This window comes from Stomoxys calcitrans, chromosome 2, assembly GCF_963082655.1.
Source record: "Stomoxys calcitrans chromosome 2, idStoCalc2.1, whole genome shotgun sequence".
Classification (NCBI taxonomy): domain Eukaryota; kingdom Metazoa; phylum Arthropoda; class Insecta; order Diptera; family Muscidae; genus Stomoxys; species Stomoxys calcitrans.
Genome location: NC_081553.1, coordinates 231,144,747 through 231,170,020, shown reverse-complemented (window position 1 = coordinate 231,170,020; position 25,274 = coordinate 231,144,747). Strand labels below are relative to the sequence as shown.

General features: G+C 37.1%; 1 protein-coding gene across 5 annotated transcripts in view; it reads left to right on the top strand.

Annotated features, from left to right (window-relative positions):
- The window catches only part of LOC106089842 (E3 ubiquitin-protein ligase TRIP12), a 49,398-nt gene extending 26,831 nt beyond the window's left edge, over window positions 1–22,567 (top strand). For 2 of the 5 annotated variants that reach the window (XM_059362819.1, XM_013255936.2), the window contains exons 5-13: window positions 6,175–8,232; window positions 13,303–13,443; window positions 14,363–18,198; window positions 18,263–18,602; window positions 18,666–19,471; window positions 19,535–20,209; window positions 20,276–20,464; window positions 20,556–20,757; window positions 21,015–22,567. In XM_059362819.1, the coding sequence (XP_059218802.1) occupies window positions 6,175–8,232; window positions 13,303–13,443; window positions 14,363–18,198; window positions 18,263–18,602; window positions 18,666–19,471; window positions 19,535–20,209; window positions 20,276–20,464; window positions 20,556–20,757; window positions 21,015–21,472 (8,705 nt within the window). In that variant the 3' untranslated portion in view covers window positions 21,473–22,567. The remainder of the gene's footprint in view (window positions 1–6,174; window positions 8,233–13,302; window positions 13,444–14,362; window positions 18,199–18,262; window positions 18,603–18,665; window positions 19,472–19,534; window positions 20,210–20,275; window positions 20,465–20,555; window positions 20,758–21,014) is intronic. The other 3 variants (XM_013256095.2, XM_013256177.2, XM_013256250.2) reach the window with 3 other exon arrangements.
- Window positions 22,568–25,274: the final 2,707 nt, after the last annotated feature.

Sequence of the window (25,274 nt, the reverse complement as noted above, 5' to 3'; positions counted from 1 at the left end):
GACCGGAGTAGTAGAAAAGATGAAATAGGAGAGAGTGAAAACTAAAGTAGACACAAAGTACTTTGATATGTGGAAAAGGCAAGTGCACATTAGGATAAAAAGATGCAATCGCATGGCAGCCGGTTGTAGGTACCGGATTGACCCGATGGAGTTCCTCATCGGCAAGGGCTGCTGCCTCAGTGTATACCACACTGCTACAACAACATCAACAACAGCATAAAAAGATAGAGAAACAAAACGCCGGCGCACACGGGACAGAAATTGAAGAACCAGGCCCTTACACAGAAGTGCAGAATGACAAGAGGGATGAATGTCTGCAGAGAGCTTAGAGAAGAAAAGTAGTGTTCAACTATCCAATCCTACGCCTTCCAAAGCGGGACAGCAGGTGCACGGCAGTCTTCCGCTTTTACAGATCGATCCCAAAATTTTTGTTGTTATTGTAGCCACAGTAGGTTGTGTAGTTGGCGATCCTCGTCAAGCTCTTATAGGTGAGCGACTCCTTCCGGTCTATACGACCGATCGCCGCGGCACCAATAACTCGCCTTGTCATATCGAGCATCATAGGCACTCTGTATTTAAGCAAGAGACGGTGCCACCCGACCTCTCACTGAGACTCTCCACTCGATACCGCTGATTGCCCGCGACTGCAGTTACAGCTACTCCGTATCGAAGCTTCCCACTATCTCGCTATCTAGCTTCTCGTGACAACGAAGAACACCACACGGATTGAAGTTCAATGTTCCAACCTGATTGACGCTCATAGTTATCCCGTGCCGGGATCCCAAAATTTTTATTTTCTATTTGTGAACAAAAAATTTAAATAATAATTTTTGCATTGTCCACTGAAACCTTCTCCACTTGACCACTTGAATTTTGAAGCCAAATAATTTGTAATGTTTTTTTTTATTAAATAATTCCCAGTCAGATAAAACTCTAGCTTTTTTTTTACCTTCTCGCGGCCCTCGCCAAACTCTTAAAAATGAGTAAGCTCGTTCCGGTTCATAGGACCGATCGCGCGGGAACTTGTTCGCCTCTTGGTTATTTGAAGGCGCCAAAAAAATTCGGCTTGTCATATCGGGCATCATAGGCACACAGTATTTAAGTAAGAGCCAGTGCCGCCGGGCTCTCACTGGGACTCTTCACTCGATACCGCTGATTGTCCGCGACTGCAGTTGTAGCTACTCCGTATATGAAGCATCCCATTATCCACGACCTGTGGACGAACCCGATAACTCTCAGCTGAGCTTCTGATAGGTATCCAGTGAGATATTTTGTTATCGCTGGTAAGCCAAGGTCGAGTACAACTCAGCCATAGGGTCGCTCTCTTCGGTCAATGGGTCTACTTGGCGCCTTTCGGACTCGTCTCTGAAAACAAGTCACTTACCATTGAGACCGTGGTTCTCTTTTGCTCTTTAACCCCGTAGAAAAAGGTAATCTAGGATAACTGTGAAGAAAAACATTGAACTTTACTTACTCACTTGGTTCGTAGAATAATTTATCTGCGAATTGTAATGTCTGCCATATGGAAGCACACATCCATTATACCTTTCCATTTTTTTATTTGAATAAATCTTTGTTTATTCTCAAATTTCAATGACCCTGGAAAATGTTCACAGCATTAGTTAGCAACCACCACTCCATTACCACATGCCCATATAAAAATCAAACAAATTTTGGTATAGACAAGTACACAATTCTCAGTTGCAAAACAATTGACGGGTATAATTTTGACTTTTCCATTTTTTGTGTGTTTCGTTTGCGTTTTCAATGGAATCTTCATTTTGCTCGCTGACCTCCTCTGCTCTTGTAAATGAACATTTACGGCGGCAGCAGCAGCAGGGTATACGCTTTTTTATGATTTCTATTGGACTTTTGATTGCAATTCGTTTGTTCGTTAGTAGAAACGAGGGTGGTGGGCTTGAGTGTGCGTGCTAGCTAGCTGTGCTAGCAAGGTGGCGTTGGGCCGACTACTGGTGTTTGTGCAATGAATGCTTGGTAAAGAACCTTGAGTCATGTAAAACGCAATACACTGTTTTTTATGACCAAAATGAAAAATCAATGAATATTTCTATGTTTTTTTTTTCTTTTTAGCTAAATTTGTTTTTTAATATTTATTCTATTTTTAATACTGTAAATAATATGATTTTGTTGTTTATTATTTTAAGTTTCAAATTTATGTGTCTTTAAATAAAAGGGGCAACCCCCTATATTGTTCCCCGATATAACAGTGCTGTCACCTTTTTCAAATCTGAATATGTGGACATAGTAATTTTGCAATAAATTGATTCTGCCATTACAATTATTTCTAACTCTATGGCTCCTGCCATCCCTTATTGTCTTTCGGGAAGGAATACCTCGAACAAAATTAAAACCCTTTAGCGACTAACGTTTCCATAATCTGTATAGTCATCACACCTGTACATGTTTTTTCTTTAATATTTGGTTTATCGCCCACTCATCACTGAATATATCACATTGGATGGATTGTGTTTTAAAACCATTTCTGCTCTCGTACCTTGTAAAGCAAGCCACTCACAAGTACACATATAAATATATAAATCCCTCACATATGTACATATATAGATATATAGCCACAAACACATTCATACATATTCACCTGACCACGTACATACATACATTCATATATAGTGCGCTCGTGCATCAACTACATGCCCTCCTTCTCCACCATTGCCATCATCACAAGGAATAATCTTATTTTTTTTTTTTTGTTTTTTGCAATCTTATATCTTAAGCCATGACTAAAATAAATTTTGTTTAGAATTATGTACTTTTTGTTTTTGTTAGTAACAATGCTTGATTTGTATTATCGACCGTATTAACTGGAAACGACAAATTTAATTATATTTATTTTTTTTTTGTTTATAACAACATTTTGCAAACTTACTACTATACTCAACATACTCTCAATACAAGAAACCGGAACATTTAGGAAAATACAAACAAATTACAGGGATACCGCTTTAGTTAATTTTAACTCTGCTTTTAAAAATCTAGAGTATCTTTGTGTGTCACTTCACATATTTTTTTAATACGAAAAAAAAAAAATAAATAAAAAAGCAAATTATTTCCATACAAAAGACAACGTAGGTGGCAGCTCTGGCAGTCGATGTACCGTGAACCCAAACGTCTTTCAAAAAAAAAACATTAGAATACCTAAAATAAATCACCACCAATCACACTTACTGCTGTTTATTCAATCATTTTCCTTTTTCTATTAAATTATTTAGAACAATCTCTGCAAAAATACATATTTATTTTATTCAATTTTCCTTTTTAACATATTGAGGCATTTGTTCTCGATAATCTCAAAAAATCAGTTATTATGGTGTATGAATGTTTTGTATTATTAAAGATGCTCAAGTTAAAACATATTTGTCTATTTTGAGACAGACATATTGATAACTTAGTATAACATAGAGTGAAATTTGTATATATTTTCTTTAAATTCTTAGGCGATTAACCGCGCAGGCTTGTAATTTATTTATTAAAAAATTATGTTTTGGAAATTTCACAAGCCATAAAGTCAAAACTGGTTTAGTAGCATCCACATATCGTATAGCTGATAGTCTTTAATTCCAGGCCAACAAAAACTACGCCTCTAGCACTGTGCAGAAGATATATGACATGGTTTGTTGGTTCGCTCTCGAACTAGTTCAATTGAGCTGGCCATTGAAATGAACGAATTAAACTAGTCAACGTTATTGGTAATTTTTTTTTTGTTTACCAGCTCCCTCAGTTTAGTAATACCTATTTTATTTGGTAATTATGTGCGGAGCCGTCAAGGATTAATCCTTATACAAGATACAGGTAGCCCTTGCAGTCATAAAAGGCAATGTTATGGAAAGTTTTTAAATACCACCAGCCATAGATAGTTGAAGTGGTATTTCATAATTTTAATCAAAATTCAACCTTCAGTTTGCGTGCTTAATTTCCTTTTGTGAAAATTAATTAACTGAGTTGTTATGCGACGATTTGCAGTGACCAACGATTTTAAATTATCTAAATCGAGTGCAAGAGGCCTCCCAGGCCATGGTGTATTCTCAAGTTTGAACAAAATTTAGAGAAGAAAGTGTTGCAAACCAATTTGGCATTGGGGCGTTCAGTCTGTACCCTTCAGATTGGCTTTGTTTGAACAACATATATTGCAAATTTGCCCAGGAAGGGGAACAGCGGGTATACTTCTCTAATACCAATGAGTGCATGCTCAATCTCATTTTTATGCCGCAGAGCAACACCACTCAGCACAGAATTTTACACGATTAATTACCTAGGATAAATACTTCACAGTGTCGCCAGCGCTAGCAGGGGAAACCAGCGCTGTAAATTTTTTTATGTTCTCGCCAGGGCTTAAACCTTGGTGCTCAACGTCGGAGACGGACTTGCTAACCACTGAGGAACGCTTATCCCAAAAAAATAGATTCATATCCATTGGATAATGCTGTTTTCGATCTATCATCTTCGAAAGGGCACCAAACAAAATTTATTCCATATACAAAAAGAAAAGCAACATTTTAAAAACAAGTCCTATTGCTTTAGCTGTTTCAAAATATAACAGTAAACTGATTATCTTATCATGAACTGTGGGCGGCACAAAACTCTTTTTGGTATTTTATTGCATTCAATGCGTTAGAATTGATTCGTTTTTACGAATGGCAACACTATCACTACATTAACGGTATTTCAGTAAACAGACAATCAACAGCTGACTTTCTTGCCAGACCAGCGAGCTGAAGGCTACTATTTGATTATTCAAGCAAACAAGCAAGCGAATGAATTTTCCGCGTGAAATCTTGTTCATAAAACATTAGTGTTAAAAGACTTATTTGACAGATTTACTTTATAGAACCTTCAAATAAACCTCCTAAATATAACACTGATTTAAATTTTGTGAATACCGGTGTAAGGCTTTAACAAACCTTGTCTCAGTGAGAGGCCGAATGGTACCGGCTCTAAAGTTAGCATGTCCGCCTATGACGCTGAATGCTTGGGTTCGAATCCTGGCAGGAACAACACAAATTTTTTCAGCGGTGGTTATCCCCTCCTAATGCTGGCGACATTTGTGAGATACTTTGCCATGTAAAAATTTCTCCCCAAAGAGGTGTCGCTCTGCGGCACGCCGTTCGGACTCGGCTATAAAAAAAAGGTCCTTCATCATTAAGCTTAAAATTGAATCGGACAGCACTCATTGATTTGTGAGAAGTTTGTCCCAGTTCCTCTTAATGGAATGTTCATGGGCAAATTTGCATTTATATTTGCCTATGATGCTCGATATGACAAGGCGAGTTATTGGCGCATTTAAATAATCAATGGCCATCATGTTACCGCGGCGATCGGTCGCATAGACCGAAACGAACTTGCTCGCTTATAAGAGCTTGACGACGAGCGCCACCTTCATATGCGAATACGGCTATAAGAACAAAAAAAGAATTGTTTTGTGTACAAGATTTAAAAAATTGTGTCAGATATATACATATAACATAAATAATCAATCAAAAGGAATTATTTAAAAATTTGATACGAAAAAGGCATTTTGAAATGAAGCGAAAAATAAGCGGGAAAATTTTGTATGTGCGATTATTCACATTTTAAATAAAACACGGCTTTTAAAGGTCCAAACATTTAAAAATTGTACATCTTTCGGTAATAGATACATTGAATTACAATTGATTAAATGTAAAATGATTCGACCGTTGCTTTATTTAAAAAAAAAAAAACGATCTATCATACTAAATATAAACAAAAACGATATCCGTCTATTTCTACGCCGATATATGAAAAAACGATGATCACTAGTTATATCTAACTGTTGGCAGGACCCATAAAATCAGCAATCAGCTGACCGCATAAGCAACCTAACTTAATTTTTACCAATGTTTTACGTTACGAGTTTTAGAAGTTTTACAAACTTTTGGATGGAATCTGAAATAGGTACCAACAATATTTTTAACTTGACATCTTTAATAGCAAAACAAGGATCTTTCCAGTTTTATTCAGAAAAAAACACACACAATTAATAAAACCAATTAATATACACCATATATGTATGTATAGAAAAAAACAAAAACCCTTAAAAAAAGAAAAAAAAATCTAACACCCTCTGTGTTTCAAATAATAATGACACCATAAATTCCTCAAAAATAATTTCAAATTAAGGTAAACGGCCACAACATCAACGTAGCCAACAATCAATTCAGTATCAACAACAACAGTCACAGTCACTGTCACAGGCCAGACCAAGGCGTAAACGTCTGTTCAAACGACGACGGCGTCATACGTTAAAACACTCGAATCAGGAAAATCTTAAGCAACTGCAACAGCAGCAGCGTCGAAGGCAGATACATCGTTTTAAGGGCAGTGGGAAACGCATCGCTAACAAATACTTCACAACAGCAAGTAATACCACCACCACTAGTCAAGTGGTAGTAGGAGTAGATACCCGCGAAGAAATTAATACATCTGCGTCGTTACAACAAACAGCTACAACGACGGGCTACAATAGAGCCCCGAATCTGGGGGCACGACAAACACGCAGCAGTGGTGGCAGTGGAAGCACTAATACCAACACAGCTAGCAATAATACAGATTACAATATTGGTGTACACACAGGTGGAGGAGGTGGAGGCGGTTCAGCGGGCTACGCAGCAGCAGCGGCCGGCACAAGTTCATCGGGAACAGCAGGAGCTGCTCCTCTTATAGGCGGCGGAGGCGGTGGCGGAGGATTTACCAATCACAATCTATTGAATCGTGGTGGAGGTGTTGTCATTGGACCCCCCTCACTCCTGTCTTCAAGTGGTGTACATTCCAACAACATTCAAGGTCAGCAACAGCTACATCCCACTCTAATAGCCACATCAACACATTTTCCGCAGCAGCAACAGCACCATACAGCTCATTTGCTACAGCCTCATCAAGCACAAGGATCTCAGGCTCCCCCACCGCATTTCTTAGGCCAACAAGCGGCGTCCGGACCCACGTTTTATTCTACTCATCATCAGGCTACAGCGGCTGGAGGACCCCATTTGCAGGCACCGGCACAAAATCAAACCCAACAAGTCCACTTTTTCCAAACTTATCAAGCGACAGCAACCGGCTCCTCATCGGCAGCTATATTGAATTTAAATTTAAACTCATATCAGGCAGCATCAGCGAATAATTCCAATCCTGCTATTGTAACTGGTGCCCCATTAATATATCAAGTGCAACCACCGGGAGCGACACAACTTCCGGGTGGTCCTTTATTGGGACAATCGCAAGCGACTTCAACTCCACGCTATCATCACCAGGTTCACAACACGCCACATCATCCGATACACCAGGCGCAAGGAGGACATTTGCAGCATCCTCATCCAGCTGCCGCCATAGAATTGACATTGGGCGGTACAATACCGGTTGGGGCCGGCGGATCTCACGATACAACTAGCTCTAATATTGTCTATCACGCCACTAACTATAGTGCAAACAATAGTAGCAACCATCATCATAGCCACCCTCTTCCGCACCATCACCATCAGCAGCAGCAGCAACAACAAAATTCACACACATTGAGACGTAGTTCACGAAGCAAAACGGGTTCTTGTGTCAGTTCGGTACAGGGCCAGCAACATCACGGCAGCACGAGCAGCAGTTGTATCAGTGGCGGCAACAGCAGTGGTGGAGGTATTGCAAACCGCACTGCTGCCACAAATAACGCAGCCAGCTTACCCGTAGTTGTAGGCCATCAATTGTTGACCACACAATCGCAACAGGCAGCAGCGGCGAATCATTTAGCCGGAAATCCCGCTAACGCCGTTGCCGTCAATAATCACCATACTCACCCACACCCGCCACATCCGCATCTGCATCCACAACAAATACCACCACCCCACCTCACCACTGGCGGTGCCGTTGTCGTTGCCATAGCACAACAACAGCAACAACCGCAAACTCATCTATTGCATTCTGCTGCTGCCGCCGCCGTTGCTACACACCAGCACGTTGTTTTGCCACCTCAGAGAACCACCGTTGTTCAGCCAGGCTTTTTGTATAGCTATCGTGCCACCGCCGTGGGTGCCAACAATAGTGTGTCCAGTAGTGGTTTGGGTACAACGGCATCGACTTCGACGTCCAGTGCTGCCACCAACACCAGCAACAACGTTGTCGTGCCCCCGGCAACAATTCCCCCCAATACCTACCCGGCCACCACACATCAAAATTCCCATAAAATAAATACTGGTAAGTGTTGACGTTTGTTTTTTTTGTAAGTGAATCAAAACTAGAAAGTGAGAAAAAAAAACTAAACCGCCAACACTTTACAAAATAAACAGACAATCAAAGAGAGGGAAGAGAGAAGTTTGCCACCAGCATCACCATTATTGGGACAACATGGACGGGACCTTAAGTAGGGGAACATCCTCTTGCTAGATTTTTCAAACGAAAGTCATTAAAAAATATTAAAATTAAAGGTTCATCAAAACTTCCATACAGATTTTGACTTTTTAGAGATTTTCTCTTAGGGATTATGTAGAGAAGAACTTTTCTTGCCGAATGCACTCAACATTCGATATTTTATCGAAAATTTAGTCTTGGAACTTTACTCATATCCCACCATGTACCCCATTTCTGTATATTTGTATTTATATTCGGGTGTTGGTTACGCTTGTATGAATAGTCGCCAGAAGAATTGTCGCTTAAAAAAGTCAAAAATGTAGAACCAATCAAGTATTGTGGTGTTGTATGCCTTAGGTGGAGTTAACTTCAATAAGTTGGCTCCGTTCCTGTGTGCATGTACGGAGTCTACTGTTTTGTTCAAATAGTGGCAGGTTGCAGAAAGCAATCAATATTTTTTTTTTTAATTTTTAAAAGTATTTGCCTTAAAGTTTCTTAACTTGTCGATTCTTTATTATATTTTATTGTTTACGTTTTTTCTTATTTGTGTCATTATGTATTGACAATCTTAGTGTTCACGAATAGCTACCCTTAAATAAAATCAGCAGACACGAGCCTTAAATCCGGATTTAATTAACAATCTAAACGGGGTGTTATTCTTAACTCTATTGAACTGTGAACGTTTTTAATCGATATTAAATCTTATGAATAAGCCTAGTACCATTTTGAGATTTGAAAAGAAAAAAGATAATTCTGGATAAATCATATTATTTCGAAAAAGCGTGGGTTTTAAGCAAAAGATATATTGAAATAATTCGGTTTGCCCGAAACGTTTGCTTAGTTTAAGCAATATGCATAGTCATTTAAATATGACGAGAATTGTTTTTTATTGAAAAAAAAATATTTAAGCACTTCTAGTTTAAATTATTTGTTTAATTATTAAATATTATTTTCAATTAGTGTATATGCATATTTAATATATGAAGCTATCTCATCAAGGATCACGTCGAATGGCTCCCTAGAAGAAGTTGTAACAATTTGTTTTTTTTTTAATTATTTTAATTTATTATTATTTTTTAAATTTATTGTTTTTTAATTTATTTTTATTTTTTAAAATTAGTTTTACTTTAATTTATTATTTTTTTATTTATTATTTAATTTTTTTTTATTTAATTATTTTTTTTATTTCATTATTTTTTATTTAATTATTTTTTTTTATTCTATTATTTTTTATTTAATTATTTTTTTTTTATTCTATTATTTTTTTATTCTATTATTTTGTTTTAGTTTATGAATTTGTGTAATTGATTATTTTTTTAATATATTATTTTTTCAATTTATTATTTTCTTTAATTTGTTATTTTTTTAATTTGTTATTATTTTAATTTTTTTTTTGTTTTTAATTAATTATTTTTTTTAATTTATTATTTTTTTTTAATTAATTATTATTTTTTAAATAATTATTATTTTTTAATTTATAATTTTTTTCATTTATTATTATTTTTTAATTTATAATTTTTTTAATTTATTATTATTTTTAATTGTTTTGTTCAAATATTATTATTTTTTTAAATTTATTTTTGTTTCTTTTAATTTATTGTTTTTTTTTAACTTATTATTATTTTTTAGTTCATTATTTCTTTTAATTTATTTTTTTATTTAATTTTTTGCTAATTATTATTTTTTTTAATTTATTATATTTTTAAATTTCTTTTGTTTTTAAAAATTTATTTTGTATTATATACTTTTTGTTTATTTTTTATTTATTAAATTTTGACTTATTTTTTTATTAATTTATTAATTTATTTTTAATTTATTTTTTTTTTTTAGATTTTTTTATTGATTTTTTTATTTATTTTGTTTTGTTTATTTTTTATTTATTGTTTTATTTATTTATTTTTTTTTATTAATTGTTTTATTTATTTATTTTTTTTATTATTTTTTTAATGTTTTTATTATTATTTTTTTTTTTAATTTATTAAGCATTTATAATCTATTGTTTTTAATGTTTTCTAAATTTTTGTTGACTTTTTATAATTTGTACTTTTTTGTCATTTGTTATTTTTTGGTTTGGCAAATTTTTCCCCACCCCATTTTTGCCTTGGTCGCGACTGCAATGATAATCGTATAGATTCGAACTTACCTACTTACCCAAACAACCCATAAAGCTGGAGTTACATACTATGCGCCCTCACGTGCTTGCGTATATGCATTTAAACGTCGCCACATGCGTCATTTGGATCGAGTTACTTATCATGTGTCCTTTGTATGGTTACCATACACATGCAAACATACATACAATGTTTCTTTTGCAAGCTATGTATATATTGGGTTGCCCAAAAAGTAATTGCGGATTTTTTCAAAAGAAAGTAAATGCATTTTTAATAAAATTTAGAATGAACTTTAATCAAATATGCTTTTTTTACATTTTTTTTCTAAAGCAAGCTAAAAGTAACAGCTGATAACTGACAGAAGAAAGAATGCAATTACAGAGTCACAAGCTGTGAAAAAATTTGTCAACGCCGACTATATGAAAAATCCGCAATTACTTTTTGGGCAACCCAATATGTATGTCAATTCCGACGTTAATTTCAATGAAAATTTAAAAAAAAAATGATTTCTAAAATGAGCTTAATAAAAGATTGTCTCGCTTTTATAGACTTCAAAATAATTTTTGTACAGTAAACTAACACAAATTATATATTAAACGCTTTTAAAAGTTCAAATTTGATAAACATATAGTAGGTCAGACGATTGCGTGCTTTTGTTGTGTACCTCACACAGTACAAACCTACCTATTTTAATTTTCTTTTTACAACCACGCAAGCGCTCAACCACAGAGGTTGCAAGGTATGAAACAGATCCTAAAGTGTCAAATTAAAAGTCTTTCTGGCTTGAGCTTCTTCTCTTTCTATATCTACCGATATATCTTCGTTAAACTACCTGTTCCAACTGACTGCATAGATTTCCCGTATGTTCACTTTCGATAATACGATTAATGCTTTGCTTTCTTTTACGCATTTGGTATAGTCGAGATTGAAAATATTAAATTTTGTATGTTAAAATAAATATATTAAAAAATATATTAAGAAATATATAACAATATATAAAAATAAATCAAAAATACTACGTTAAAAAAATAAATAAAAATATCAATATTTATATATAAATAATTATAAATATATTCAAATAAAAGTAATTAAAATAATGAATAGAAATAAAAATATTAAAATAAAGATAAACAAATATAGAAAAAAAAGCTAAAAAAGACCTCGAGCTTAATTTTTAAAACAAATAAATCCGATTGGAATAAAAAAAGGTAAAAAAAATAAATACAAATTTAAAATACATAAAAAATAAAAAAATTAAAATACTAATTTAGATTAAATAAAAACATAAAACGAAATAAAAAATATAAATAAAAAAATAATATAAAAAGTATTAAAATAAAAATAACTTAAAATTAAATAAAAAAATAATAAATTAAAATTTAAATAAAATAAAAAAAAACATAAATTAAAATTAAAATAATATAATATAAAAAAATAAAATAAAAAATAACGTCTTAAAAAAGAAAAATAAAAATATTTTAAATAATATAATAATACGTTTTAGATTAAAAATTACACAAAAAAAATATCAAAAATATCAAAAATTAAAATAAAAAATGTATATGTCCTGCTATGGAATCTCAATAAAAATAAAAATTAAATAAAACTAAAAAATAAAAATAGCAAAAAATTAAAGAAAAACAATTAATTAATATAAAATAAAATACTACAATAGAATAATAAAGTAAAATAATAAAATAAAGTAAATTAATAAAATAAAATAACAAATTAAGTAATAAAATATAATAAAAATAGGAACGAAAAGAAAAAAATACAATTTCATACTTTCATTTACAATTATTTAGCAAATCGTTTATTTCAAATATGATTAATTTTTCTAAAACTATAATTAATTAATTTGTTTGTTTTATATTGTTTTTTAGTTTTTTAATTTATTTTATTGTATTTTTCACTTTATTGTTTTATTTGTTCACTTTTTTATTGTTTTTTATATTTAGATCTGTTTTAGTTCATTATTATTTTTTCTTTCTTTTTTATAAATCTAGTTATGTTTTTTTTTTAAATGAAAAAAAAGCAAATAAATTTCAATTGAGTTATTTTTAGAAAGACTTCAAACAACGAAATTGGTAAATAATACGAATATAGCGAACATTTTGTTGAAATATTATAATAAATTATTGTTATCTATCATTGATAAGCGTTAGTTTTAAAACCTTGTACTATGACCTCATAACAAATGTATGCAATATTTTTGTGCGAAAAAGCATTTAAAATCGATTAATGACTTTATAACCTTGTTCGTTGATATATATTTTTGATTTTTGGGCGACTTTTACTTCATTGAGTGTTTCATACAATCGTTGGTTACAGGTTTCATTGTGTATATATTAGTTTTTTGATAATTCCTAAGAGAGGATGTGTAGCTATTTTTGGGCTAAGGAAATAAAACTGTATATTCTCCGACTTAAACCAAATCTTTCGCCGCAAAGAACTAAATTCCCTCAAAAAAGGATTTTTACGCTGTAGGAAAATCTCGTAAATTTTTAAAAATAACCAAAATTTAAAACAGAAATAATGGTTAAATCCCCTTTAATCTCCTATTTTTTTCTTGTTATGCATGTTTTTTTTTTTTTTTTGTTTGCTGTAACAATTTTAAGTTTAAACAATCTTTTAAAACATACAACTATTTATGTTTTTTCATGGAAATCGCTCGCTCGCTCGCTCGTTCGTTCTTTTTGTTATCCTTGAAATTGTTTCTGCTCGTTCTCGTTTATCGTATGCCCGACCTATATTTGCCTCAAATCGAAACAAACACAAATTTGAAATCAAAATCAAACCATATCAGCTTCTGCGGATGCCTTAAGTTATTCTTTAATGGCACAACAACAGTCTAACATTGGAACAGCGCCTCAACCGCAACCACCAACAACATCCCATGCATCATCATCATCTGCTGCTGGTGGACAAGCAGGAGGGGGTAATACAGGTAAAAACAATCTCTTTTGCCACTCTAATCCTTGCGCTCTGTCACTCTCTCCTCTCTCTCTCCCACACCCTTCTAGTTTTCCCTTGACTAATAAGATCATCAAAGCGTCATTATTTTGTATTTATATGGTTTTGTGATTTGCAATTCTGTTTCCCCCCCAAACTATTTCTCCCCCAGCCAAACCCTCTGCCACCCACCCCACATTACATTGGTTCACCATATTCATTATTCATTATGTTTGATTCATTTTTACTTCATTACACTTGGAAAATTTTAATTTTCTTTAATTGCAGCACAACAATTTTCTGTATTTTTTGTGTTTTTGTATGTTTGATAAGGTGACAGCACATTTTTGATTTGATTTTATAATTATTATTATTATTTTGTTGTTGTTGTTATTATTGCCATTATGTAGATTTTGTTTTTTTTTTCTTGTATTATTTATATCCCCAAAAAAAAAACTAGTACATTATAAATAGCTTACCAATCGATCCTAAATGTGTATAGGCCATATTTCAGTTAGAGCTCGATTGGATTGTGACAAAAATTTCTCGTGTTGTAGTTAGTGTTGTAAAATCTATGCTCAAGACTAGAATAAACAAAAATTGGGTACCCCATCCTAGTTAGATCGCCAATTGAAGACATTGAAAAGAAAAATGTTTGGTTTAAAACAGCTCCAAATTGGTATTTTATTCTAGCTCAGTGGTTAACATTTGTGTCAACGTGGCCAATTTGTGGTCCTTCAAACCTAATGACAATGGTGAAGGTCTTGTGTTAATAAATACATACATATTTATACATATACATACTTACATTTCTTTGTACACACTTACGTATATGTATATGAAGAAGTTATTTCAAAAACGATTTCTTCTTGTGGCTTTTGATTAATGAGAATATTTTGTATGTTTTTTTGCAGCATCGTTAAACGTAAGCAACGCCTTGGGCGGCACAACGTCTTCAGCTACCAACAACTCCGCTACTGCAACCGCTGCCAACGCCGCTAACACCAACGCAACGGCAACGGCCAATAGCGGAGGTGGTGTGAACAATACAACAACCACAACGTCATCCTCCAATAATGCCAATAGCAATTCGCATGGCGATTCCGAGAGCGATGACAGTGAGGTGGGACGCCTGCAGGCTCTGCTGGAGGCCAGAGGACTGCCACCACACCTGTTTGGAGCATTGGGACCACGCATGACACACATTCTGCATAGGACTATTGGCAACAGCAGCACATCCAAGGCCCAACAATTGCTGCAGGGTCTGCAATCGCACGATGAGAGTCAACAATTGCAGGCGGCTATCGAAATGTGTCAAATGTTGGTCATGGGCAATGAGGATACCCTGGCCGGTTTCCCCATAAAGCAGGTTGTGCCCGCCCTGATCACTCTGCTACGTATGGAGCACAACTTCGATATCATGAATAACGCTTGTCGAGCCTTAGCCTATATGCTGGAGGCATTACCACGCTCCTCGGGCACCGTGGTTGATGCTGTGCCTGTGTTTTTGGAAAAACTTCAGGTCATACAGTGCATGGATGTGGCGGAGCAAAGCTTGACAGCCTTGGAGATATTGTCCAGGCGCCACAACAAAGCCATTCTGCAAGCCAATGGAGTCTCGGCCTGTCTAACATACTTGGACTTCTTTTCAATAAACGCCCAGAGAGCTGCCTTAGCCATAACAGCCAATTGTTGTTTGAACTTGCACAACGAAGAGTTCCATTTTGTTTCCGAGAGTTTGCCGCTATTGGCTCGCCTACTCGCGCAACAGGACAAGAAATGTGTGGAGAGTGTATGCTCTGCCTTCTGCCGCTTGGTGGAGAGCTTTCAACATGATCCCAAACGACTGCAGGAGATTGCGAGCAAAGAACTGCTCAAAAATTGCCAACAATTATTGGTGGTTACTCCAGCGTTGCTAAATTCTGGTACGTTCACAGCAGTGGTGCGAATGTTGAGTCTGATGTGTGGTAATTGCCCTGATTTGGCCATTTCTTTGTTGAAAAGTGATATTGCCTCCACTCTGCTGTATCTTCTGACTGGAAATGCAGATCCCTTGCCTAAATCAGCCTCTACGCATGTTGATCTTATCTCTCGTTCACCTTCAGAGTTGTATGAAATCACCTGCTTGATCGGTGAGCTGATGCCTCGCCTGCCTACAGATGGTATTTTTGTTGTAGACGCTCTGTTGGATAGGCCAACCATAAATACCCAAGACCAAGTACAGTGGCAATGGCGCGATGATCGTGGCACATGGCACAACTATTCTGCCATTGATTCTCGCATGATAGAGGCAGCCCATTTGAATTCTGAAGATGAATTTAGCTTGAGCACTTTGGGACGCACATATACTGTAGATTTTCATTCAATGCAACAGATAAACGAGGACACTGGCACCACCAGACCCGTTCAAAGAAAAATCAATCCCAACTATAGACCACCACCAAATATTGCTACGACTTCGTCTGCGGGACAAGACCTTTCAGCATCGGCCGTAGCTTCGGCTATATCTGCGCTAAGTACTACTGTCGCGGCCACAGCAACAGGTGGTTCCACCACCGTGGTGGCCTCAGCACCTCCTTCGTCCTCTCAAAAGAGGCGAGCTTCGGTCGACGCACGCATAGCTTGTTTGAAGGAGGAACGTGGCCTGGCAGCAGAATTCATTAAGAATTTGTTTAATGTTTTATATGAAGTGTACAGTTCGTCAGCTGGTCCCAATGTACGTTATAAATGCCTCAGGGCCCTGCTGCGAATGGTTTACTATGCCTCCTCGGAATTGCTGAGCGAAGTTTTGAAATATCAATTGGTTTCCAGTCACATTGCTGGTATGTTGGGAAGCAATGACTTGCGTATAGTTGTGGGTGCCCTGCAAATGGCCGAGATACTTATGCAAAAGTTGCCGGATATATTCGGTACTCACTTCCGAAGGGAAGGTGTTATATATCAAATTACACAACTGACCGATCCTAATCATCCGATTTGTTCGAATCCGTCACCCAAACCGTTGGCCACCAATATGTCGGCCAGTGGATCGCAAAGTGCACCAGCCTCCGCCTCCAGTTTACAGGTAAATCCATTTTTCATGGACAACGTGGTGCCACTTCAAGGAAGTACTTCGGCTTCGGGCACTCCGAACACTTCGAAGCCCCATCACCAACATCCCTATACAATGAAAACGTTTTCACACGCTATGAACGCACTAACGGCTGCAGCAGCACAACAAGGTACGCCAGCTGGTGGTGTGGGATCTTCTTCTGGATCTTCTCAGAAGTTACCAGGTTCGATGGCTATGAACATTAATACCAGTGGCGCCACAGCAGTTCAACACACACCGGGAGAGGTTCAGTACCACTATAGCTCCTCGGCGCCTGCTCCCCATACTCATTTGGCAACTCATCAGCAACAGCAGAGCTATTTCGTCTATACTACAGCTCAACAGCAAGCTCAACCACCTTTGCCACCGCCGGGAACTGAATATGTGGCCTACAATCAATTACCTCCACCACCACCACCTACGATGCACTACACGCAGCCACCACCACCAGTAGCTGTTACGACACAGCAGCAGCAGTACCAGACAATGGCCTCGTCCTCCACGGCAGGGCATTCAGTTAATCAAGTAGCATCTTCGTCAACTCCGCCTTCAACGTCATCTTCATCTGCTCTACAGCATAAAATGAGTGATATGTTAAAACGAAAAGTCCCACCGAAAAGAAAATCACAATCGACAAGTAGGTCGAAATCTCGTCAGGAAGATCAATCATCAAATACAGCCCATGCGTCCAATGCAGCTAGCACATCATCTGCTGTACACGAGCTACTAACGCGAGCGACTAGTTTGGGCGGCACATCAGGTAGTTCATCCAACGCTGGTCGCAATACGCCCAGCACTTCAACCAAAGTCCGATTCAGCGGCGGTCATCATGGCTCGTCAACGTCCGGTTCACAGTCGTCATCGTCGAAGACATCCTCCTTTTTGGCTTCGCTCAACCCAGCTCGTTGGGGACGTCAAGGATCTCATCATAGCAGTTCAAGCGCTAACTCAGGTTTTACCAAAGATTCATCAGCCAGCAGCAGTAGTACAAGTTCTCATCATAGCCATAGTAATGCCGGTTCAAGTGCTGGCCACTCAATGACCGGATGCTCGTCATCGTTGGCTGCCCAAAACATAAGCAAGAGTATATCGCAGGCCAATCTGATCGCAGCTGGGAATCGCGAAAAAGCCCGCCAATGGATACGTGAACAAGCCATATCGTTTATCAAACGCTATGCCTCGCAAGAATCTAAATCAAACTCGAGCGCCGAAGGGGGCTCAGCCTCTACGAATGTCTTGCAACGTTTGTCGTCGGTTATATCGAAGCTTAGCGGAAGTTTTCCCGACATATTGGAAGCTTTGCTCGAGCTTAAGACTATCCTGTTGGAAAGCGATATATCACCCTTTGAGGTCAACCATTCGGGTCTGATAAAGGCAATGTTGAATTTCATGACATCCGAAGAAGGTCTGGTGGATCGAGATGCTAGACTCCGTGTGTTTATGCACGTATTTGCCGGTTTGCCTTTGGAGCCCATGGTCAAGGTGGGTCTTCTGCCCCACATTGACCCCTCAGCCTTCTCCGCCTTTGTGGCAAAGCTGAATGCATGTGTTACACAACTCGAACAATTCCCCGTCAAAGTACATGACTTCCCCGCTGGACCCGGAGGTGGTCGCTCCAATACGAGCGCTTTGAAATTCTTTAATACACATCAATTGAAAGTGAGTAATGATAGATTGATGGCCTTGTCTAGCCTCTCTAACCTTCTGTATTTTAATTTTCCAGTGTAACTTACAACGTCATCCCGACTGCAACAATCTACGGCAATGGAAAGGAGGAACCGTGAAAATTGATCCTCTTGCTATGGTCCAGGCAATTGAACGTTATCTGGTTGTACGAGGCTATGGCGGTATACGCGGGGATTCCGATGAAGATTCCGAGGAGGATATGGACGATAATGTAGCTGCTGTGGTCATGTCGCAGAGTAGTTTCAAACACAAATTGCAATTTTTGATTGGAGAACATCCGTTACCGTACAACATGACCGTTTATCAGGCGGTTAAACAATTCTCGCCATTGGTGAATGATCAATCGGAAACGGATACAGATACGGAGACACCTTTAGGTAATACTATTAAAAAATCCCTCACAAATGGATTTTCCATTATTTGGTTATCTCTTGTTACAGGTAATGCAAGCATTTGGGTGCAACAACACACCATCTACTATCGACCTGTTGAAGAAGAACCCATAGCGGGATCATCCAGCGTGAACATAAACAGCAAATCCAATGTTGCTGGAGCGGGAACATCCGCCGCATCTCAAAACGGTGCAATGGCCTCGTCAAGCGGCACTCAGGGAGCATCCGGATCGTCCTCCAGCAAAAAGAGCAGTAAATCCTCATCGAAGCTATTGCGGAAGAAGACCGAACTCTGGCACGAAGGCATTGCCCCCAGTGTTATATCAGCTCTCAAACCATTCCTCACGAATACACTGCCTTCCGATGTGGTAACTAGCGTACAGGACGCATCACTGGACGCCCTTTGTATGCTACGCGTAATCAATGCCTTGAATCGCCATTGGGATCATTTATATGGCTGTGTGGTACGACAACCGGTTATTCAGCAATCAGAATTTGTTCATCCAAAAATAACGGCCAAGGCAAATCGCCAACTGCAGGATCCATTGGTCATTATGACGGGCAATTTGCCACAATGGCTGCCTCAAATAGGCATGGCATGCCCATTTTTATTCCCCTTCGAGACCAGACACTTGTTGTTCTATGCCACCAGTTTTGATCGCGATCGCGCTTTGCAGCGTCTATTGGATACTACACCTGATTTGAATTCCGCTGAGTCGTCGGAGCGTGTAGCACCACGGCTGGATCGCCGTAAACGGGCCATCTCCAGGCAGGAGGTACTAAAGCAAGCTGAACATTTGATACAAGATTTTGGACATTCGAAGGCCTTGCTGGAGATACAATATGAAAATGAGGTAAGTTCAGTAGCTTAGTTAGCCTAAAATGTATGTACGATGCCTATTTTGTTTTCACCTCAGGTCGGCACTGGCTTGGGTCCCACATTGGAGTTTTATGCTTTGGTCTCGGCTGAATTACAACGCAGCGATTTGGGCCTGTGGAATGGTAGCGATAGTTATAAACAGAACTCAGCCAACATTGTAGATGTTGTCAAATCCACAAGTGCCACTTTACACATTGAAGAATCACAGGACACAAATACTCAGACCAGTGATACGGCAACAACCCAAACTACACCCAGCCCCACTTCAGCCTCAGCACGCAGTTCGAGTCGAAATAATCGTGACAGTCTTGGAGTTGCTACCCGCAGCAGTTTAGTTGCCACAAATAATTCCATTAATAATCAACAACAGCAGCAGTCACCACAAGCTGGAGACGATGCTCTGGACATGTTAATCGAGCAACAGGTAGATGTAGATCAACATCAACAGCAGCAGCAGCAACAACAGCAAGTTGGTGATCTGTCAATGCCTCTATTGGATAACCCCATTGCTGTAACGACTGTCACAACCGCCACCACACCTACGATACAACTGAGCACCACACCACCACCGGTAACCTATGTAAATACGGTCCACGGTTTGTTCCCATTGCCATTGGGAAAATCTTCAAAGTTGCCCCACGTGTCGAAAGTAAAATCAAAATTCAAATTCTTGGGCAAATTTATGGCCAAGGCTGTCATGGATAGCAGAATGGTAGGAAGACCCGATCTGCATTTTATTCAAATTTCATCTACAATTTCCATTTCTCTTTCCCTATAGCTGGATTTACCTTTCTCTATACCATTCTACCGTTGGATTCTAAATGAAGAGCATTCGGTGGGTTTGGCAGACCTGTCGCGTGTTGCTCCAGAGGTGCAACAGACTTTGGCACGTTTACAAGATGTTGTACATCAACGTGATATGATTTTGGCCGATACTAGTTTAGATGCTATGGAAAAGACTGAAAAGGTAAGAAACGCCCTAACACCTCGATTCAAGGCAAAGGAGAAGATGCTTAAAGTCTGTATTTTTTCTTTCTCTCTTTCATTTTTTTTTGTAGATTGAATCACTGGATTTAGATGGTTGCCCCATAGCAGATTTAGGTTTAGATTTCGTTTTGCCGGGTCATGCCAATATTGAATTGTGTCGTGGCGGTCGTGATACTCCAGTAACTGTACATAATTTACATCAATATATTAGCTTAGTTACATATTGGTTCCTCGTTGAAGGTGTACAGAAACAATTTGAGGCATTGAAGGAAGGTAAGATATGATTCGCTGTCAGATAGATACGGTACAAAAGAATTTGTTATCGTATAATAACCATATACAATGGGTAAAATATAGACAACTGTAGTTGTATTGGCAGGAGATAAAAACATGAAAGAAAGACTAGTATATATATGGCAATTTTTGCCATTTTCATTCAATATCAACTATTAATTCCAATTCAACGCGACTGAAGTTGGTGTAGAAGATGGGCTATATTTAATTATTGCATTTTTTATTCATTTTTCTAGGTTTTGATTCCGTATTTCCCACACATCGATTACGCATGTTCTATCCCGAAGAATTGGAGAATGTATTCTGCGGTAGTGTAAATGGCACTTACCAACGCTGGGATCCCAAGATGTTACAAGAAAGCTGTCGCACCGATCATGGTTTCAACCAGGACTCTCAAGCCATACAATTCCTCTATGACATACTCTCCACGTACACGCGCGACGAGCAACGTGCATTTTTACAATTTGTCACGGGTTCGCCACGCCTACCCACTGGCGGTTTTAAGGCCTTGACACCGCCCCTAACTATAGTACGTAAGACCTTAGATACGAATCAAAATCCCAACGAGTATTTGCCCTCAGTAATGACATGTGTAAATTATCTTAAACTACCCGACTACTCGAGTCGAGAGGTGATGCGTCAAAAACTGAAGGTGGCCGCCAATGAGGGCAGCATGTCGTTCCATTTGTCTTAAGTGGCTTTGCTGGGTTCTACCAACAACATAAACCAGATATTGTGAAGGAGGAGTGAATCAAGCGATCAAGAGCGATAGAAGAACGCACAGTTTTCGGCGTCGTCAGTTTGCGAATTAAGAAATTTTTTTGTCGCGTGTAAAATGATGAAACATAAAAAACAACAACAAGAAATGGTGATAATTTTTTATTTTTAATTTTTTAATTACATACATATTGTTTTTAAAAAACGGTGATGTTGCTGTTAGAGCAAATTTATAAATGCTATAAAAACACAAATACAAATTAATACTACTACTACAACTACAACTACACATACACACATATATAAAACACAAGAAGTACAGTTTAAAATTACTGATGAAAATCATTATAACCATAAACAAACAACCAACCAGCCACCAATCAATCCCCCTTTAAAACAAATTATTAAAAAATGGAATAAAATTTAAATATATACTACTACTACTATATACATACTACATATATAAATATATAAATACATAATAGAAGCCAACAAAATAAATATCAATGAGAAAAAAAGGAACAATTAATGAACCATTGGCACTTTATTTGCTGCTTTTCTTCCCCTCTCCCCCCCTTCCCACCCCATTCCCTTCTATTTTATAAATATCGATAAAGAAACGAAGGATGTTTAGAAGCAAATCATCATGCCCCTCTCCTCTAATGATAAGACTTTTTCGAAAGGGTAAATCAAAAAGAAAAAAAGTAGTTGAATTTATTTTTGTTATACTTGTTTCTCTTTTATAAAACTCTTTTTCTTTGAATTGATAATTTTGAATTTGTACCCCAATATATTTTTCATTAAAAACAAAACTTTTTATTATTTATACTAAGTTTTACATGCTATTATTATCAATTATTTACATTTAGAGTTTTTTTTTTGTTACGTGGCTTATTTCTATTTAATTTAAAATTAATTATCTCTTTGTAACAACGCATACACATACACTATACACATATATAATTCAATTTAAATTAATGTTTAGTTGTATCAGCAAATCTTCAATTTTATGCAAATATTAATAATAATACATAATAAGAATTTTAAAATGTTTCCAACATAAAACTTTAAACCAATTGTTTTTTTGCAACTTTTTGAAGTGTTATTTTCAAAGTTAGACAGAAAATGTGTTTTGCGAATACTTTGATCGGACAGTTTGTATGTTTTTTTTTTTTATTTGTATCATTGTGGGAGGACGGCTGGCTCTATGGGCCACAAATTGACAACAAATTTGGAGATCTACATCCAAATAGCCTTCATTTGAGTCTCATATCACCATGAGCAATCCACATTAGGGTGGGTCAATTTGAAAGTGCCAAAAAATACACACCAAGCAGTTGTCAAAATCTTATTGGTCGATTCCCAGTTTGCAACTCAACTGCAGTTGCGTTGCCAGGAGATAAAACCTTGATATAAAAATTAGTATAACGTTGGAAATTGTTGTCAAGTGTAGTCAGTATCAGTGTTTTAAACATTCAGCTACAAAGTAGATTGTAAAGAAAGTATGAAATTCAATAAAGAAATGGAAATTTTTATTAAAAATTTTCCCGTTGGCAACGCAACTGAAGTGGGGTTGCTATTCATAATCGACCCCTTAATCTACGAACAATCTTAAGAACATTTTTATAAGAAGACAGGGGTCTGAAATCAAAATCGAGCTTACGATTGTAAAGACTTGTGCTCCAGGTTTTACTTTCTCTTTTTCTTCAAAAACAAATTGTTAATATCACGTAAACAAAAAACCAAAATTAATTCCTTGGTGTGGAAAACTTCTCTAGGTTAGGTAAGGTTTGGTTGGATGAGGGTGGTACCAGACATAGACATTCAGGTATCCTCCGGGTCTATAATTTGGCCCATTGTGATTCATCAACAGACTTTCTCTCCCAGATCTAAGTAGTTCAACGAGTTCATTGGTAGTGATAAGAGAGCGGACATATGTTTGCATATTTTACACATCTTTTGCATGTTTTGCATACCTTTTGCATATTTAGCATATTTTGTGCCAGTTATCGAAGATGGCTTAACCGATTTAAGCTTATTTTTGTATGTACCCTTATAATAACTCAAATATACGAATCTGGTGTTAAGTTTGGGGTCAACCTATTGGGTGAACCGCCCAGCCCAAAAAGACTTTGGTAGATAGGGACAATATCTGATTCAAATATAAAAAAAAAATTATGGTCTTTCTGGTGTTAAAGACTAAGGTGTATTAAAGAAAGGGCTTCTTTTTTGCAAAACCCCTATACATCGAAAATGCGGAAGGCAAATTTTTAAAAATCTGGTCAGTCTATATAGGAGCTATGCTAAGAAAAAGACCGGTCTGAACCATATATATCTGACGCAGGTATCAAAGATATAAACACAAATCGTTGTGCCAAATATCAGCTAACTCGGGTAAAAAATACGGCTTTTATGAGCTTAAAACCTTAAATCGGCCTATATATGAGTTATACTAAGATATAGATCGACCTTAACCATATTCTGCACAGATATCTGGGAATTTAACACAATTCGTTGTGTCAAATTTCAGCCAAATCGGATAATAAATGTGGCTTTTATAGGCCTAACACCATAATTCGGTAAAAATTTGGACCTGGTAGGTTCTTAGAATTCAATTAGAGGAAAATGGGTTTAAAGAGGACATTTATACCCACAAAAGTACTTAAGACCCAAACCATTAAATCATTTAAGGTTCTAAACGTATCTATTATGGCTCGTACAATTTGCATATTTTTTGCATATATCAGATATGACGTCAAAATTCGTTTTCTTACACCAAATAATGCCTAAATACAAATTTTGGTCAAAATTGGTCTATAAACAAAAAGTGCATGTATATCCGCTCTCTAGTGATGATTGCAGCACATCACATCAATGCACTCTTTCGTTATACTTTGATGACAGTATGAAAGATTTCAATCTGGATTCAAACCTGGATTCTTTCCTCTTAAATCCTCCAACGTTGGAAAGGAAAAAAATGCCAGATCCCATCTTGTTCCTACTATGACTTAATACTGGACATTGGCAATGGAAATTATAACTAACCTCCGCGGATTCAGTTCCCTGACACCAGCGGCTGTTGTTGTAATTTCCAATACCTATGCTAGGCAATATACTTAGCTTATTATGCGCTGTTATAATTCCAATAACCGTTCCTGAATTAATCCTCTCCATCGATAGAAGAGTATCTATGTTACGATTCGAACGATCGTCCCATAGTTGTTTTGTATGCTCATAATCTGCTGTTGAGTTAACGTTTTCCATCTGTTAACGTTTCCATATAACTTGTTGTTGTTGTTGTAGTAGCAGTGTGTGGTACACTGAGGCGGCAGCCCTTGCCGATGAAGGAATTCATCGGGTCAATCCTGTACATACAACCGGCTGCCATGGGATTGTTCCATATAACTTGAATGGGGCTCGTAGTAGACATGTGATAGAGGCGGTTGAATGTCCGTCATCAAGACCGTGGGAAGATTTACGTTCTCTCACGTCTCAAGCAAATCAGCCTTCTCAACATCTGGTACATCTTTGGGTCACTTATTGTGGCCTGTGCAGTCGCTTCAAAGAGTCCCGACAACGACGCAGCGTTTAAGTTCCCGTCGTACCCATAAGAGCCGCCTAACAATCACTTAATATGCGGATATCTGACCGGTCAATACTTCTTGACAGCACTAACTACGCAACTGTGGCAATCGCAAAGACCTCCGCCTGGAAGAGACCGAGGCTGATTCCCATATATATAGATCAATCGGCTGAATTCTCAGCAGCACCTCCAAGGA